This window comes from Hordeum vulgare, chromosome 1H, assembly GCF_904849725.1.
Source record: "Hordeum vulgare subsp. vulgare chromosome 1H, MorexV3_pseudomolecules_assembly, whole genome shotgun sequence".
In the NCBI taxonomy this organism is placed as follows: Eukaryota; Viridiplantae; Streptophyta; class Magnoliopsida; order Poales; family Poaceae; genus Hordeum; species Hordeum vulgare.
This window is the reverse complement of record NC_058518.1, coordinates 408,452,372-408,466,256: the sequence shown is the minus strand read 5'-3', so window position 1 is coordinate 408,466,256 and position 13,885 is coordinate 408,452,372. Positions and strand designations below refer to the sequence as shown.

Genomic DNA, 13,885 nt, shown 5'->3' with positions numbered 1-13,885 from the left:
CTCCTCCGGCGGTGGATCAGCCACCTCCAGCGGCAGGGGAGCCGCCTGTCCTTGCGCTTCCGGAAGCGGTGGGCGCGACTGCGGCCCAGCGGACGCGAAGTACATCCGCCGATGCCCCTCGGGCACGATGCTCGGGATGAACCAGCGATCCCAGAGGTCGCTGGTGGGCGCAAACCCCGGGTCCAGCTTCAGATCGAGCGGAGGATTGAGCGCCTCCGCCTGATCTCACGCCAACGCTCGAGGCCATCCGCCGGAACCTGTGGTATAGGCACCCGGCAGTGGTTGAGGTTCCACCCCTCCGGGAGCACGATGCTTGGCCATGGAACCGGGAGGTTGTTCTCCCATAGGTACCGCGCATGGTCCTCGTTCACCGTCCGGCGCCGGTTAGGGCTCGACGGACCTCCGTCGCCGTCGCGAGCGGCGAGGTTATGCTTCGGCATCGTTCCAGGTTTTTCTGTCTCGGGAAGTGGGTGGACGAGTGGGGTGGTCGAAGTTCGAGTGGGGGAAGAAGGTGGCGGTGGTTCCTATTTAATAGGACACGGGCCAGCGGGAGACGAGTCGTTCGTGCGTTGGGACCGGTCAAACTAGAAGCATCGCCGTGTCGCTGCCCGATGGTAGAGTGGACAGGTGGCGTAGCCAGTGAGCCATTGGGAGACGAGTAGTTCCCACGTGCACAGAGCCTCGGTATCGCCGTTCTCACTGCCCTGTGAGCCAGCGGGAGGCAAGTCGTTCCCGCGTGGACCCGCTTGCCTGATAAGGTGCCCCAGGCCGACCCCACTAGCTCAGCTTCGGTGATGTAAAATGAATACCACAGATGTTCACTAGCAAGACACACGGCTGCGTACACTGTAAATCCACGGATGCACGCGTTGTGGATCCATGGGTATGTATGCCGTAGGTCCATAGACACTAGGAAGACGCACGGGTGCGTATACGGTAGGTGCACGGGTGCGTCAACCGTAGGTGCACGGGTGTGTCTACGGACACACAGATGTTTCAGATTTATAAAAATAACAAAGAAATAAGAAAGAAATCAAGTTTATAGAAACAGAGTTTCCACACATTTCATTCAAACATGCTTCAGAACCTTCAACATTACATTTAACAAGTATATAAAAAAGAGGTAGACAAATGGCCACTCCACAGGATTCGACATGAAGTCAAAAAACACATAAAAATGAACGCATAACATAGTCATAACACATAAACATGAACACATAAAAGTGACATAACAACATTACAGACAGTGCGATGATGTTCCAAAGAAACATTTAGATAATTCTGGACACTAGAAAGGGCGCAACAACACCTAACTCTACCAGCCTGAGCATTCTTATCAGCAACCACAGTTGAATAGATCTGCTTCCCCGCAGAAAGAGTTGTTTTTTAGCAATCACAGCTCAATGGATTCGTCAAGTGGTGCAAGCCATCACAGACACCGTATTAAACCCTCTACGAACTCGACTGTGCAGCCTCTATAGCCACGGGATTGAAGCCTCTACGAGCATGGTTATGCAACCCCTATAGCCACGGTATTGAAGACTCTACAGGCACGGGTCTCCGCCCCATATAATCATGGAATTGAAGCCACCACAGGCACGAGAGTGATGCATATACAAGCACGGGTGTGCATCCCCAATATAGACACGGTATTGAAGCCTCTACGAACACGGGTGTGCAGCCCTATGCAGCCCCTATAAAGCCACGGTATTAAAACCTCTACGGCCACAGGTGTGGAGGCCACTACATTGAACACCCTACAAGGACGGGAGTGAAGCCACCACATGCACTAGTTTCTATTAGGAACATCCAATCCGATTTATATATCACAGGCACACCGGATAGTAAGACAAGAAAACAAGGTATGTGATGTAAAGCACGATTTTACATTATAATGCTGCACGCATGTGCAATGCGTGAGGCCCTCGATCTCTAAAAGACAAGAAGCACAATCCATCTGTACAACATATCTTAATATCTATAATTCTAACACACAAGAGCCATGGTATAAGTAGGATCGCTGCGGCAGAAGGTTGAAAATAACAGCAAGCTCCTAAACACGCTCTTTGAAGGTTATGAGCACCAAATTATTTACTTCAATAGACAATGCCCGAAGAAAATTACTGAAACCTTCCTTCTTGAACACCATTCTACCACCCAATCCAATAAAGTGGAAACAAGGAATGCTCACATATATATCATCATCTTTAGAATCCAAACCAATTTCAAGAGTTAAGGAACCAGTCCTAGGAATTGACAAAAAATCCTTCAAACTACTCAGAACCAAGCTCGGAATAACCTCACAAAAAACATCAAGTTATATGATGTCCAGCTTGCAAATTTTAAAAAATAAACTCCAAAGCTAAACATACATAAATAACAAATAAATAAACAGTAACCAAAAACAAGCTCACCATATGTTGATCATTAACATTCATGGAGGTAATCCTGTGAACAAAGGGAGAACATAATATGTAGTTGTCATCAAAGAGCTGTCGCGACATGACATACATTTGATAATAATTCAGAGTGACACCACGACTATAAAAACAACTCTCAACAAGTTCCTCTGAGTTTCACTCAGATCCTCAAGAGCTACAAAAAAATAATTTCACAAACTGATGAAAATAACTGAGCAAAACAATAAAACGTATAAACTGAAACAAAACTAAAAAACAGTCCAACAAATAACTTACCAACACAGGGTAAAGGGAACAACATAACACCATCCCGATGAAAATCGACACCAATCATAGTTCCATAGCGCTCAAGCCTAACAGTCATAATGTCATCATGACGGAGACCATAATCATTCACAAGTTCTTCCCACGAAGAACCATGGAATTTACTGCTCATCCGACCATGTCTAAACAGAACATGCTATAAGTTACCCTCACTCTTATGAAGAGCAAGATCAACATTTGTGTCACCCCTTCGAACATCTAAAGCTCTGCACTCCTCAATGTACCGAGCAAGATGTGATCTAACATTGCATGGAACATACTACAACAAGAATGGAAGCAAACATCATAGTCATATAAACAAAGGCATTGGAATGCATTCCAACCAAAACAACATCAACAATATGCCACAATCAGATAAACAAGAAATAAATTCTTACAACATGCCTTGAACAACTACGATCCAGCACCACAGTGAACACAGACGCACAAGAAACAAAGGAAGAACAAGGGCCACCTACAGCTCAGCAAAAGGGGCAAGCCATTACCTACAAAAGAACGGTGATCAATAAGAACTCATTCCACATCAGAATTGAAAGTTGACATTTGATCATGTTGGAAGCCCCCACCCGTAATTTCCCCTGAAATCTCAATTTCCCGGAATATAATGGGAAAAATGAAAACAAGAAAACAGGAAACAACAGGGCGATTTACCAGGGACAACCACATCGACGCGACGACGACGTGGCCACGATGGAAGGCCGACGACACCGGGACGGACGCCGGCAGGACAACCACAGCGAGACGCACGGCCGCAACACGGCCACAGCGGGACGGACGCCGACAGGACGACCACAGCGGAACGAATGACGACAGCGAACGGCGGCCGCGAGACGGGACGAAGCAAATCTAAACAAATAGATCAGAGGATTATTAGAAAACCTAAATTGTTCAAGGGCTTAATTGCTAAAAGGGAAAACCGGAAAAATGAAAACGGAAACCGGAAATAACGGGACTCCGCCCTGCGCGACAAGTGTCACGCGAGGAGCGCTGTTGAAAGGTCTCCAACGCGCTCAGAACGCGGCACTTGTCGCGCGGAGGATACACCCCGCCTAACCGTTGCGAGGTGTACTCCCTAACTAGTGATTTTGTCATTCATTTTGCTCCGTATGTAGTCCGTAGTTGAATATTTACTAGCAAAATGGCCCGTGCGTTGCAACGTGAAAAAAACATAATCTTCAATGATGATGACCACATTATGTTCACACATCATCGCTTGATTTTGAAAATTTTATGCACAAATGCAAGAAAATATTTCTTCTTTTAAATTTATTCACAAGTTGAAGCAATCTTTACATTTTTTTTTTAAAAACATGGTTGTCAAAAATCTTGGTAACTCAAAGAATTATTCTTAATTTCAAGAATTATTTTTAGAAAACATACAATAATAATCCGATCCATCCAACAGTTAAGTCTTCAAAAATCATACGGGTATATTTTTACAAAGACTTAGAAGCATTAATGTTTAACTACATACATTATATCTTTCATAAACAATTTTACAAATATGAGAACAATTTTAAAATCGAGAATTTTTTTTACAACTAACAAACATTTACTAAAAATCGTGAATATTTTTATATTTCAAACGGGTTTAAATATTTTCTTTTGAATTGGCGACCAATTCTAGAAAAGATGAACATAATTTTTTATGTTGGAGGATTTTACTTTAAATTCACAAACATTTTTAAAACGCATGAAGTTTTTCTGAATAAACAAACATTTTTATAAGTCAGTAATATATTTATTAAATTCATGCACATTGTTTTGGAATTTGCAAAAAAAATATAAAAATCCGGCGCCTTTTTTGAATCCACAAATATTTTATGTTTTCGTCAACATTTTAATTCAAAATTCCTATTTTCGATATGCAAATGCTTTTTTATTCTAAATTATTTAAATTAAAAATAAACAAAAATGGAACAGAAAAAATTAAATAAAAAAGAAACTATCAAAACAGGCATTAGCTATTTTTAAAATTTTAGGACATTTTATAAATGCATTAACATATTTTTAATTAGAAAGCATTTTGTTAAATGCTTTTAGTAATTTTTAATACATGGAGTTTGATTTGAAATCATGGACTTTTCTTATTTTACAAACATTTTTTCAAACTTGCAAACATTTTATTGTATATGCGAGCATTTTTTACAAAAACTCCGAGCAGTTTTTGAAGTCACAAACATTTTATTTTTTTAAATATGTTGATTTCAAATTTTAAGTTTAGTAAAAGTTTAAAGGTTATTTGAAGTTATAAATTATTTAAAATAGAAAAATAAAATGGAACTGAAGATAAATAAATAAACGGAACTAAAAAAATTGGCGCTTGTGCATGGGCCGGCCCATACGGTGTGCTGGATATTCTCCTGGGTGCAGAGCGTAATATAGGAGGTTTTTACATGGGTCGGCCCAGTCCGAGATTTTTTGCTTTGTGAAACGTTTTCTATTACTTACCGGTGGCATCATGGGTAATTTATGCAAACTTCAGGGGCAATTTCCATGACGTACCACAAAAGCAATAGGTGTTTTATTAATAGGTAAAACATTTCTATATTTTGTAGCACAAGGACCCGTGCGTTGCAACGAGGAGTACAAATTTTAGTTATTTTTACTTATTTTTTGTATGAAATGCATGGACAATTTTTTACTTAGCAAACATGTGTTTGAATCGATGAACTTTTTTGAAATTAGAGAACAAATCTTGAAATTAATGATTTTTTTAGTTTATGTGAACTTTTTTTTTAATTTCATAGACATTTTTTTCGAACTCATGAATATGTTTTTAATGCATGATCATTTTCTGAATTATCAATGTTTATATTTGCTAAATATATTTTTGGAAATCATGAATAGATAATTCCTTATTATTTGTGATCTGATCTCAGGTATACCATGAGGCATGCCATTTTTGGTACATAAGTACTGGTGCAATCAAATGCATGGTTTTTACTAAATGTGCAACAGATTCTAATGGCATTCGTACACTCTCAGTAACAGGTACTTTGTTGTCAAAGCTCTGTTACAACATGAGCCATGGCATTTGGCAAGATATAATCGATGACGACAGGAATACTGATGACTCGTCAAATAAACAATGAACTCTTCTATGAGTCAGATGTCATGCATCACATTTAAAAACAGATATACTGAAAAGGCTTAGAGAATTTGGATATTGTCCACAAGGCTGAAAATGCACAAGACACCTGCATATGTGGATTAGCTGCATACCTATTTATGGCCGGATAGTTCAGAACAATATCGAAGAACTTCTCCAACGCAGATAGTAGAACAGCCTCAGTAGCTGCTGGTCTGATATCATTTTGAGACTCCACAACTATGACGTCAGACCTTGTATCATTTGATACAGCTCCTTTCGTTGTCACGCTGTTTTTCTTCATGATAGCAGCCGAGAAACCTAGTGCCCACACCTAAGATCAGAAAAAACAGTTAAAAACTCTGTTTATGTTCCAACAAACCTTTGTTCTCTATGGGGTTAAAAATGATTGAGGATAAAACACAACTGACAACACATTTGTCAGATATGCAGAGTATGCGAAGAGGATCTTTCTGTCACATTTCAATAACCACCCAATTCTGTTCAAGTAAGGTCGGTTAGAGTTTTTACCTGAGAGTCCGGGACAGCAACAGGCGCTGAATCGATTACGGAACCCTTGATTTTCTCCACCGCCGAAGGATCTTGCCGCTGCAAGTTCTCCAGTATCACACCATAGCTACAGTAGAAACAGAAAGAAAGCTTGAAAAATCCCAAAAGGGTTTCAGTTAACTCTTGAATGCAGAAAATCCAAAGAAACTGCACATACCAAAGCCAGCCGGTGTTACTGAAAGTATGGAAAACAATCTTCTTCCCATCCTCCTCCCTGACCCAATCCGCAAGGTGTTCCGAGAGCAACTCCACATTCTTCTCGACCTTCCCTTTCACATTATAGCTGACGATGTCAAACATGGGGAGGGTGAAGGTCACAACATGGAACCCCCTGGGGGTCGACGGGGACAAAGGCCCCGGGCTCGAGCTCCACGGGCTCCTCCTCCTCCGCGTCCGACACCGTCTGTGGGTACCGGTCCGCCATCCACCTGTAGAACGTCGGGACACCCTAGGCAGGATGTAACCCCTAGGCAGCTTTCCCAATCATGAGTTGCGCAAGTTTCTCTGTATCAGCAGTAAGTTCAGACCCCATGCCTCCCCTAGTCTTCTCTCCTCCTTCCTCTGCAATCAGCACCCACACAACAACAACCACATAACCACCAGATCACTCACTTCAGCTCAGCCAACAACAACCAGCACCAAGCACAGCCAGTAGTGCCAGTAGCACCAACCTCAATCTCTCCTCCTGATAGGCATGAATATTTATATTAAACTAAAGAACAATCAACACCAAGTACGTGCTCATCTTGAACTTTTTTATAATCGATGCATGATCCTCCCCTCCCTTGTTGGTGATGAACTGAGAACAACATAGATGGTGCCTTGGAGCTCCTCTGTCGTCCCACGATCTGGCCGCCCGCTCGTCGAGTGCTCTGGATCAGGCCAGCAGCTTCGCCTCCGACCGTCACATGCCTCGCCTTCGACCCAATTTGGACACCCACAGGACACAACCTCCACCACTTGCGCGCCATGGTGCCCCCACCAGGTCTGGCCGATCATGTGCGGCTCATCCTGACTGCTTCCCCGTCTCGTGGCTCACGTTGACCGCGAGGAGGCCAGCGACTCGTTCAGGCGCGACCAACTGCGCCATGCATGTCCCCTTCATCTACTTCTTGAATACCACCTGTTGATGTTGATGCCCCCTCCATTAGCACGATAGAGCATCAACACCTAACGGTGCCGTTTCTAGCTCCTTGTTCCCTCCTCCATTGGCACCAGAGAACAGCTCCCGCCTCTTCTCATCGAATGGGAGCCTTTGGCCAGCGGCTCAAGACTTGGCCTAGATCAGCTTCACGGGCGCGGCGACAAAGAGGCAGAGCAGGTCCTGGGCGGGGGAGGTGCGGATAGCAGTGAAGAGGAAGGCCACCGGGAGTGGACCCGCGTCGACCACCTCGCAGTCGCCGGGGATGTGGATGCCGGCCAGCCTCGCGGTCGCCGAGGATCTGGATGCCGGCCACCGGAGATCACCACCTCTGTTTTCTATCACGTGGCAGCCACGGTGCGTTGGGGGCGATGGGAGTGTTGCGACCGACCGGATCCTGTGAACGAGTGGGCGTACCAGAGGCTGCAATACTGGATCTCAGTGCGGTCCGTGGCCGGGGAGAAGACGTAGCCGCCGTTGAGGATGAGGCGGTTGTAGGCCAGCGGGGGCTTGGGGAGGCGGGCCTGCGTGCCGGAGAATATGTCGTTGACGAGGATCTCGTCGGTGGTGCCGTCGACAGCGGCGACGCGGGCGCCGTCGGACGTGAGGACGCCGACAGCCCTAGAGAAGGGAAGGCGAGCGCAGCGGGGGCTTAGGTAGGCGGGCCTGCACGCCGGAGAAGATGTCATTGACGAGGATCTCACCAGTGGCGCCGTCGACGGTGGCGACGCGGGCGCCGTCGGAGGCGAGGACGCCGACGACCCTGGAGAAAGGGAGGCGGGCGCGGAAGCGGAGGAGACGGCGGTCGGAGTTGTGGAAGAGGGCGAACGAGAAGGCGGCGCAGCCGGGCTCGAGGAGCAGGGAGGGACTTCTGGAGTGCGGGTTGATTACCCAAGACCGTAGGGGTTTTTCGCAAAATTTCCACGACGGACGGCAGAAGCACTACGTGCTTTATTAGTAGGGAAGGAAAATGACAAATATTTAGGAACGGAGGGAGTAGTTGTGAATGGATCGTATACCATATTTTCTTGTCTTTCCTAGATGGCATAAAATGTCCAAGAAGGAAAAAAAAAACTTATTATCAACCCTAATGTTTACGACCGTACACCAAAATGGGCTAACTCTTTTAAGGAACATAATGGTTTTTAGCGGACCCAGCCCAGTAGAGAGAGTGGGGACGACAGCAAAACCACACCACGCAATGCTAACCCGACGCTATTCCATGGCCTTTAAGCCCAAACACGCAAGCTCCGCTTGCCTCGCCGCCGCCGTCCATGGAGACCTCCAAATCGCCGCCGCGGCCCTTCTCGCCGCCGCGGGAGCCCTCCGCAGCGACGGTGCTGCTGTGCCCTTGCCTGGTGCTCCTCATCCTCGCCCTCATCGCCACATCTATCGCCCTCACGGTCCACTTCCGCCTCTATTGCCACTCCCCTGTCGGCCACCTCATCTCCCCCCACCGCTGCCCGCGCCACATCTGACCTCGGGCGTAAGAAGCAACCTCTGGGGCGAGGATGCGGGCGCGGGCCTGCTCCCCGGCCGTGCGCTACCTCTACTGTCAGCGAGATCCCGTTCCCTCCCCGCTGCCTCGCCGGCGTGGGGGACCGACGCGCCGTTCCGACTAGCTGGGTCAAGACGCCTCTCGACCTCCACGTCCTCCGCCTCCGAAGACGACGACGAGGGGCCCTCGACACCGCAGGCGCCGTCGAGCCACCCAGAGCACGTGGCCCGCGTGTGCGCCGCCATCGCGGACGTCATCACCTCTGGCGCCGACGCGAACCTGGAGGCAGCGCTCTCCGCGCTGTCGCTGCCGCTCTCCGAGCCGCTCGTGGTTGCTGTCCTCGACCGCTTCAAGCACGCGCACAAGCCGTCTCGCCGCTTCTTCCAGTGGGCCGCCGCATCTGGTGGGTTCGCACACTCCCCCATCACCTACTGCAAGATGTTGCAAATCCTCGGCAAGGCGAGGCAGTTCGAGACGATGGTTGCACTAGTCCAAGAAATGGGGAAGGCAGGCGCCCTTTGTATGGACGCCTTCAAGATTGCCATCAAGTCGTTCGCCGCAGCTGGCGAGATCAAGAATGCAGTTGGTGTATTCGAGATGATGAGGGTGCACGGCTTTGATGATGGGGTGGAGTCGTTCAATTGCTTGCTATTCGCTCTGGCCCATGAGGGATTGGGGAAGGAGGCAGCCCAGGTGTTCACCAGAATGCATGACCGGTACACTCCAGACCTGGGCTCATACACAGCCCTGCTGCTGGCATGGTGCAATGTAAGGAACCTGGTGGAGGCTGGGCGGGTTTGGAATGAGATGCTGGAGAAGGGGATGAAGCCAGATGTTGTTGTGCACAACACAATGATTGAGGGGTTGCTTCGTGGGCAGAGGCGGCCTGAGGCTGTGAAGATGTTCGAGCTGATGAAGGCAAAGGGGCCTCCCCCAAATGTGTGGACTTACACAATGTTGATTCGAGACCATTGTAAGCGGGGAAAGATGGACATGGCAATGCGGTGTTTTGAGCAGATGCAAGAGGATGGGTGCCAGCCGGGTGTTGCTACCTATACGTGCTTGCTTGTGGGATATGGGAATGCAAAGCGAATGGATAGAGTGGCGGCAATGTTGGAGGAAATGTCACAGAAAGGGTGCCCCCCTGATGGCCGAACGTACAATGCGCTGATTAAGCTGCTCACGAATAGGAATATGCCAGATGATGCAGCAAGGATATACAAAAAGATGATAAGTAAGGGACTTCAACCCACGATCCATACGTACAACATGATGATGAAGTCGTATTTCCTTGGCGGGAGGAACTATGCAATGGGTTCCGCTGTGTGGGAGGAGATGTATCAGAAGGGGATTTGTCCTGATGTGAACTCATACACTGTGTTTATTAATGGTCACATACGGCATGGCAGACCTGAGGAAGCATGTAAATTTATTGAAGAGATGATCCAGAAAGGGATGAGGCCTCCACAGATAGACTACAACAAATTTGCTGCAGACTTCTCCAAGGCTGGGAAGCCGGACATATTGTTTGAATTAGCTCAGAAGGTGAAGTTTACAGGGAAATTTGATGAATCTAATGTGTTCCATCAGTGGGGAGAGAGAATGAGAAGTCGGGTCAAGCAGACTGTCCCTGATCAGGCTAGGAGCAGGACGTTGTAAGTTACGATGTTTGTAATGGTGCTTGGAATTTAGAATGTGCTCCTGCTATTCATGAAAGAGGTGCTATAATTTCTCTGATGTTGTATACTAACACTTCATTGAAGATTATGCCTCCTGTTTGTTAGACCAAACAATATGCACTAGATCATGATTAAGTTCTAGTTTCTGTGAAACCCAGATGTGCTGCACATCAAAGCATCATTTGCTAGTGCCTCTGCAATTGTTTTGTAGGTACCGTAGTGGCCTAGTATGCACCTTCCATTGGATCAGTCACATCTTTCCATCTTCCAGTGACTCAACCATATCAACTTATGGTTGTGTGTATTAAGGAGTATTGATATTTAGACAAATGCGGACACATAGACCAATACTAATACTCCTTAACAATACGACCCCTATATGTAGACTTAGACATTGGAACTAGCTCGAACATAAGGGCTACATTCACCTGCTTGATGTCACCTAGCATTTTATACTCTATCCAGTTTGAAGTTAACGAAAATCATCAAACAAGTTTACTTTGTTATTTTGGGTGCACATTCATTGCATATTCTGCAGAGAAAAATATAACCAAGTTATATGTAGCTTGAAGGATAAATATGCATGCTTGTAGCCTTGTAGAAAGTTAGCAGCTTAAGGTGTTGTCATGGTGCTTAGCGAAAGTTCTTTGTTGATGCTATCTTGTAGCGGAATATGGGTCACTGTGACAAAAATTATTGCCCATGTGGTCCGTACACTGCTCATATTTATTAAGTCCACTCTTATACAGTAGTTTCAGTCCCAGGATCACTCCTGTGAGTACGATTTTGCCTAGATTTCTGCATTACTATCTCTTGTCTTAAATTTCTATTGAAGTGCTTTTTGCAAAGTAAAGCACCCCGACAAACCTACGGTCTTTCTGACAGGAACTGTTTCACATTGCATGTTATCAAGAATTTCAGATAGGTGTAATAGTCCATTCACCAGCCTTCACTATGAATTGTCAAGATTATTCATGAAGCTGGTAGAAGCATTCTTATACATCAAGCGATATTGCATCAGCCTTGTAGATTAACCTGACATGTACTTGTGGCGTACACGGCCAAAGAATTATATGGTTTATTGACTGCAGAATTCTAGATGATGCCCTTTTTTATCATCCTTGGAAACACTCAAGCTTATTTGTTTGAAGTTTCAACTTCTGAATTCTTCTTTATCGTTAGTTACTTAATTACTTTGAGATATGTAGGTGTGTGGCACATTTTGTTAAGCAAGGTAGTTATTTATATGATTTTGTGAATTACCATATACTCCCTCCGTCTGGAATTACTTGCCGCGGAAATGAATAGAAATGAATGTATCTAGAACTAAAATACGTCTAGATACATTCATCTCTTTGACAAGTATTTCCGGACAGAGGGAGTAGCTCCTTGTATGATGTCCTTTAGGCATGTTTCTGTCAGTAGATCAATTATCTAATTCTTTGTTGTTTCCGTTCATAGACTATTGCCAAATGCTCCCTTGGCTCTTACCTAAATGATAGAATCAGGAAAACGGTTGTCAAAGATATTGATTGCTCCCTTGGCTTTTACCTAAATGATAGAATCAGGAAAAATGTTGTCAAATATTATTGATTGCTCCCTTGGCTTGTACCTAAATGATAGAATTTTGCAGCTATCTACAGCTTGGAAAGTGGATGGCCGGTTGCTATCTTACATGGAAATGACATTCTTCTGATATTACAGTCTGGCAATCTGCTGATCTTGCGATCTGAGATTTAGCTCCTCGTGGTTTATGACATCCTGATGTTGGTCCTTTCGGCACTAGATCTGCATCATTCAGTTCTCTACTAAATGCTATGGTGCAGATCACATATATTTCTTGCATGTAGACATTTTCTTTACTCATGCACCATGTAACAATTATTAATCACATCTTCTTATCCGTTTGTTACATGGTACCTTTTGGTCTCTAGCATGTGGTGAGTGCTTCCAACTTGGCACTTGGTTGGTATGAGGTACTACTAGCTAACATATACTCCCTCCGTTCCTAAATATAAGCCTTAGGTTTCACTAGTGGACTACATACGGATGTATATAGACATACTTTAAAGTGTAGATTCATTTATTTTGCTCCGTATGTAGACCACTAGTGAAATCTCTTAAAAGACTTATATTTAGGAATGGAGGGAGTACTATTGAGCTCCCGTGAGTACTGTTGCACACTTATGTTTGGTGAACTCAATTTATTCTGCTCCCCACTCTTAATTAAAATTCAGGACTGCAGTGGTCTAGATCTTGTTTTCTGTTCATATTATTCCTCCATTAATCTTTCCAGGACCATTTGGTTACTAAGAGAGAAGAAAAGAAATTGCTGAGTGCGAGATCTTGCCCTTTTTTTCATATTACTCCTGCATTAATCTTGCAAGGCCATTTGTTGCACTGCTACCATCCTTGTACAGATTCTGATATATACTACTCCCTCCGTTCCTAAATATTTGTCTTTTTAGAGATTTACTATGGACTACATACGGATGTACATAGACATAATTTAAAGTGTAGATTCATTTATTTTGCTTCGTATGTACTCCCTCCGTCCGGAAATACTTGTCCTAAAAATGTATAAAATGAATGTATCTATAACTAAAATATAACTAAAATAAGTCTAGATACATCTATTTCTAGGACAAGTATTTCGGGACGGAGGGAGTAGTCCATAGTTGAATCTTTAAAAAGACAAATATTTAGGAACGGAGGGAGTATAAGTTGTTATTTTCAAGTAAGTAAATACATCTGCTGGAGAAGCCTAACCTGGATGAGAGGATTGTCTCTTACACTAGTAAGCATGCACGTGCAACGCACGTATCATAATCTACAATAAAACATTATTTAATCTTATTTATCAGTTCTTTGTCATGTCATTTAAATGTGTCTCATGCACATGATGAGAGTGCGCGTGTAACATGATTCGAAAACATGTCTTCACATATAATTCACAATCACATAAATGTACTATCATTAGGTACAAAAATATTAAAAAACAACTGAGAAAACAATATCTACTATTTGTTCTTTGATGATTATTCCGTTTGTTTCTACATATAAGTTTTTTTAGAGATTTTATTAACAAATTACATACGAATGTAAAAATTTGGTAGTAGAAAAGGTCACAAGACGTAGAACTCAGCACACAGTCGGACACAT

The 13,885-nt window shown here is 44.6% G+C and overlaps 2 protein-coding genes across 2 annotated transcripts; one reads left to right on the top strand and one right to left on the bottom strand.

The window, feature by feature from the left end:
- Nucleotides 1-5,761: 5,761 nt before the first annotated feature.
- On the bottom strand, nt 5,762-7,495 carry LOC123399752. The gene is made up of 4 exons (XM_045094136.1): nt 7,422-7,495; nt 6,563-6,808; nt 6,367-6,472; nt 5,762-6,169 (listed from the first exon to the last, which is right to left on the bottom strand). Exons 1-4 carry the CDS (start codon nt 7,493-7,495, stop codon nt 5,873-5,875), a joined length of 723 nt encoding a protein of 240 aa, XP_044950071.1. The 3' UTR covers nt 5,762-5,872.
- A 1,258-nt stretch (nt 7,496-8,753) lies between these two features.
- Nucleotides 8,754-10,876, top strand: LOC123440979 (pentatricopeptide repeat-containing protein At3g62470, mitochondrial-like). Its single transcript, XM_045117518.1, has one exon. The coding sequence runs from the start codon at nt 8,769-8,771 to the stop codon at nt 10,701-10,703; it is 1,935 nt and encodes a 644-aa protein (XP_044973453.1). The 5' UTR covers nt 8,754-8,768; the 3' UTR covers nt 10,704-10,876.
- Nucleotides 10,877-13,885: the final 3,009 nt, after the last annotated feature.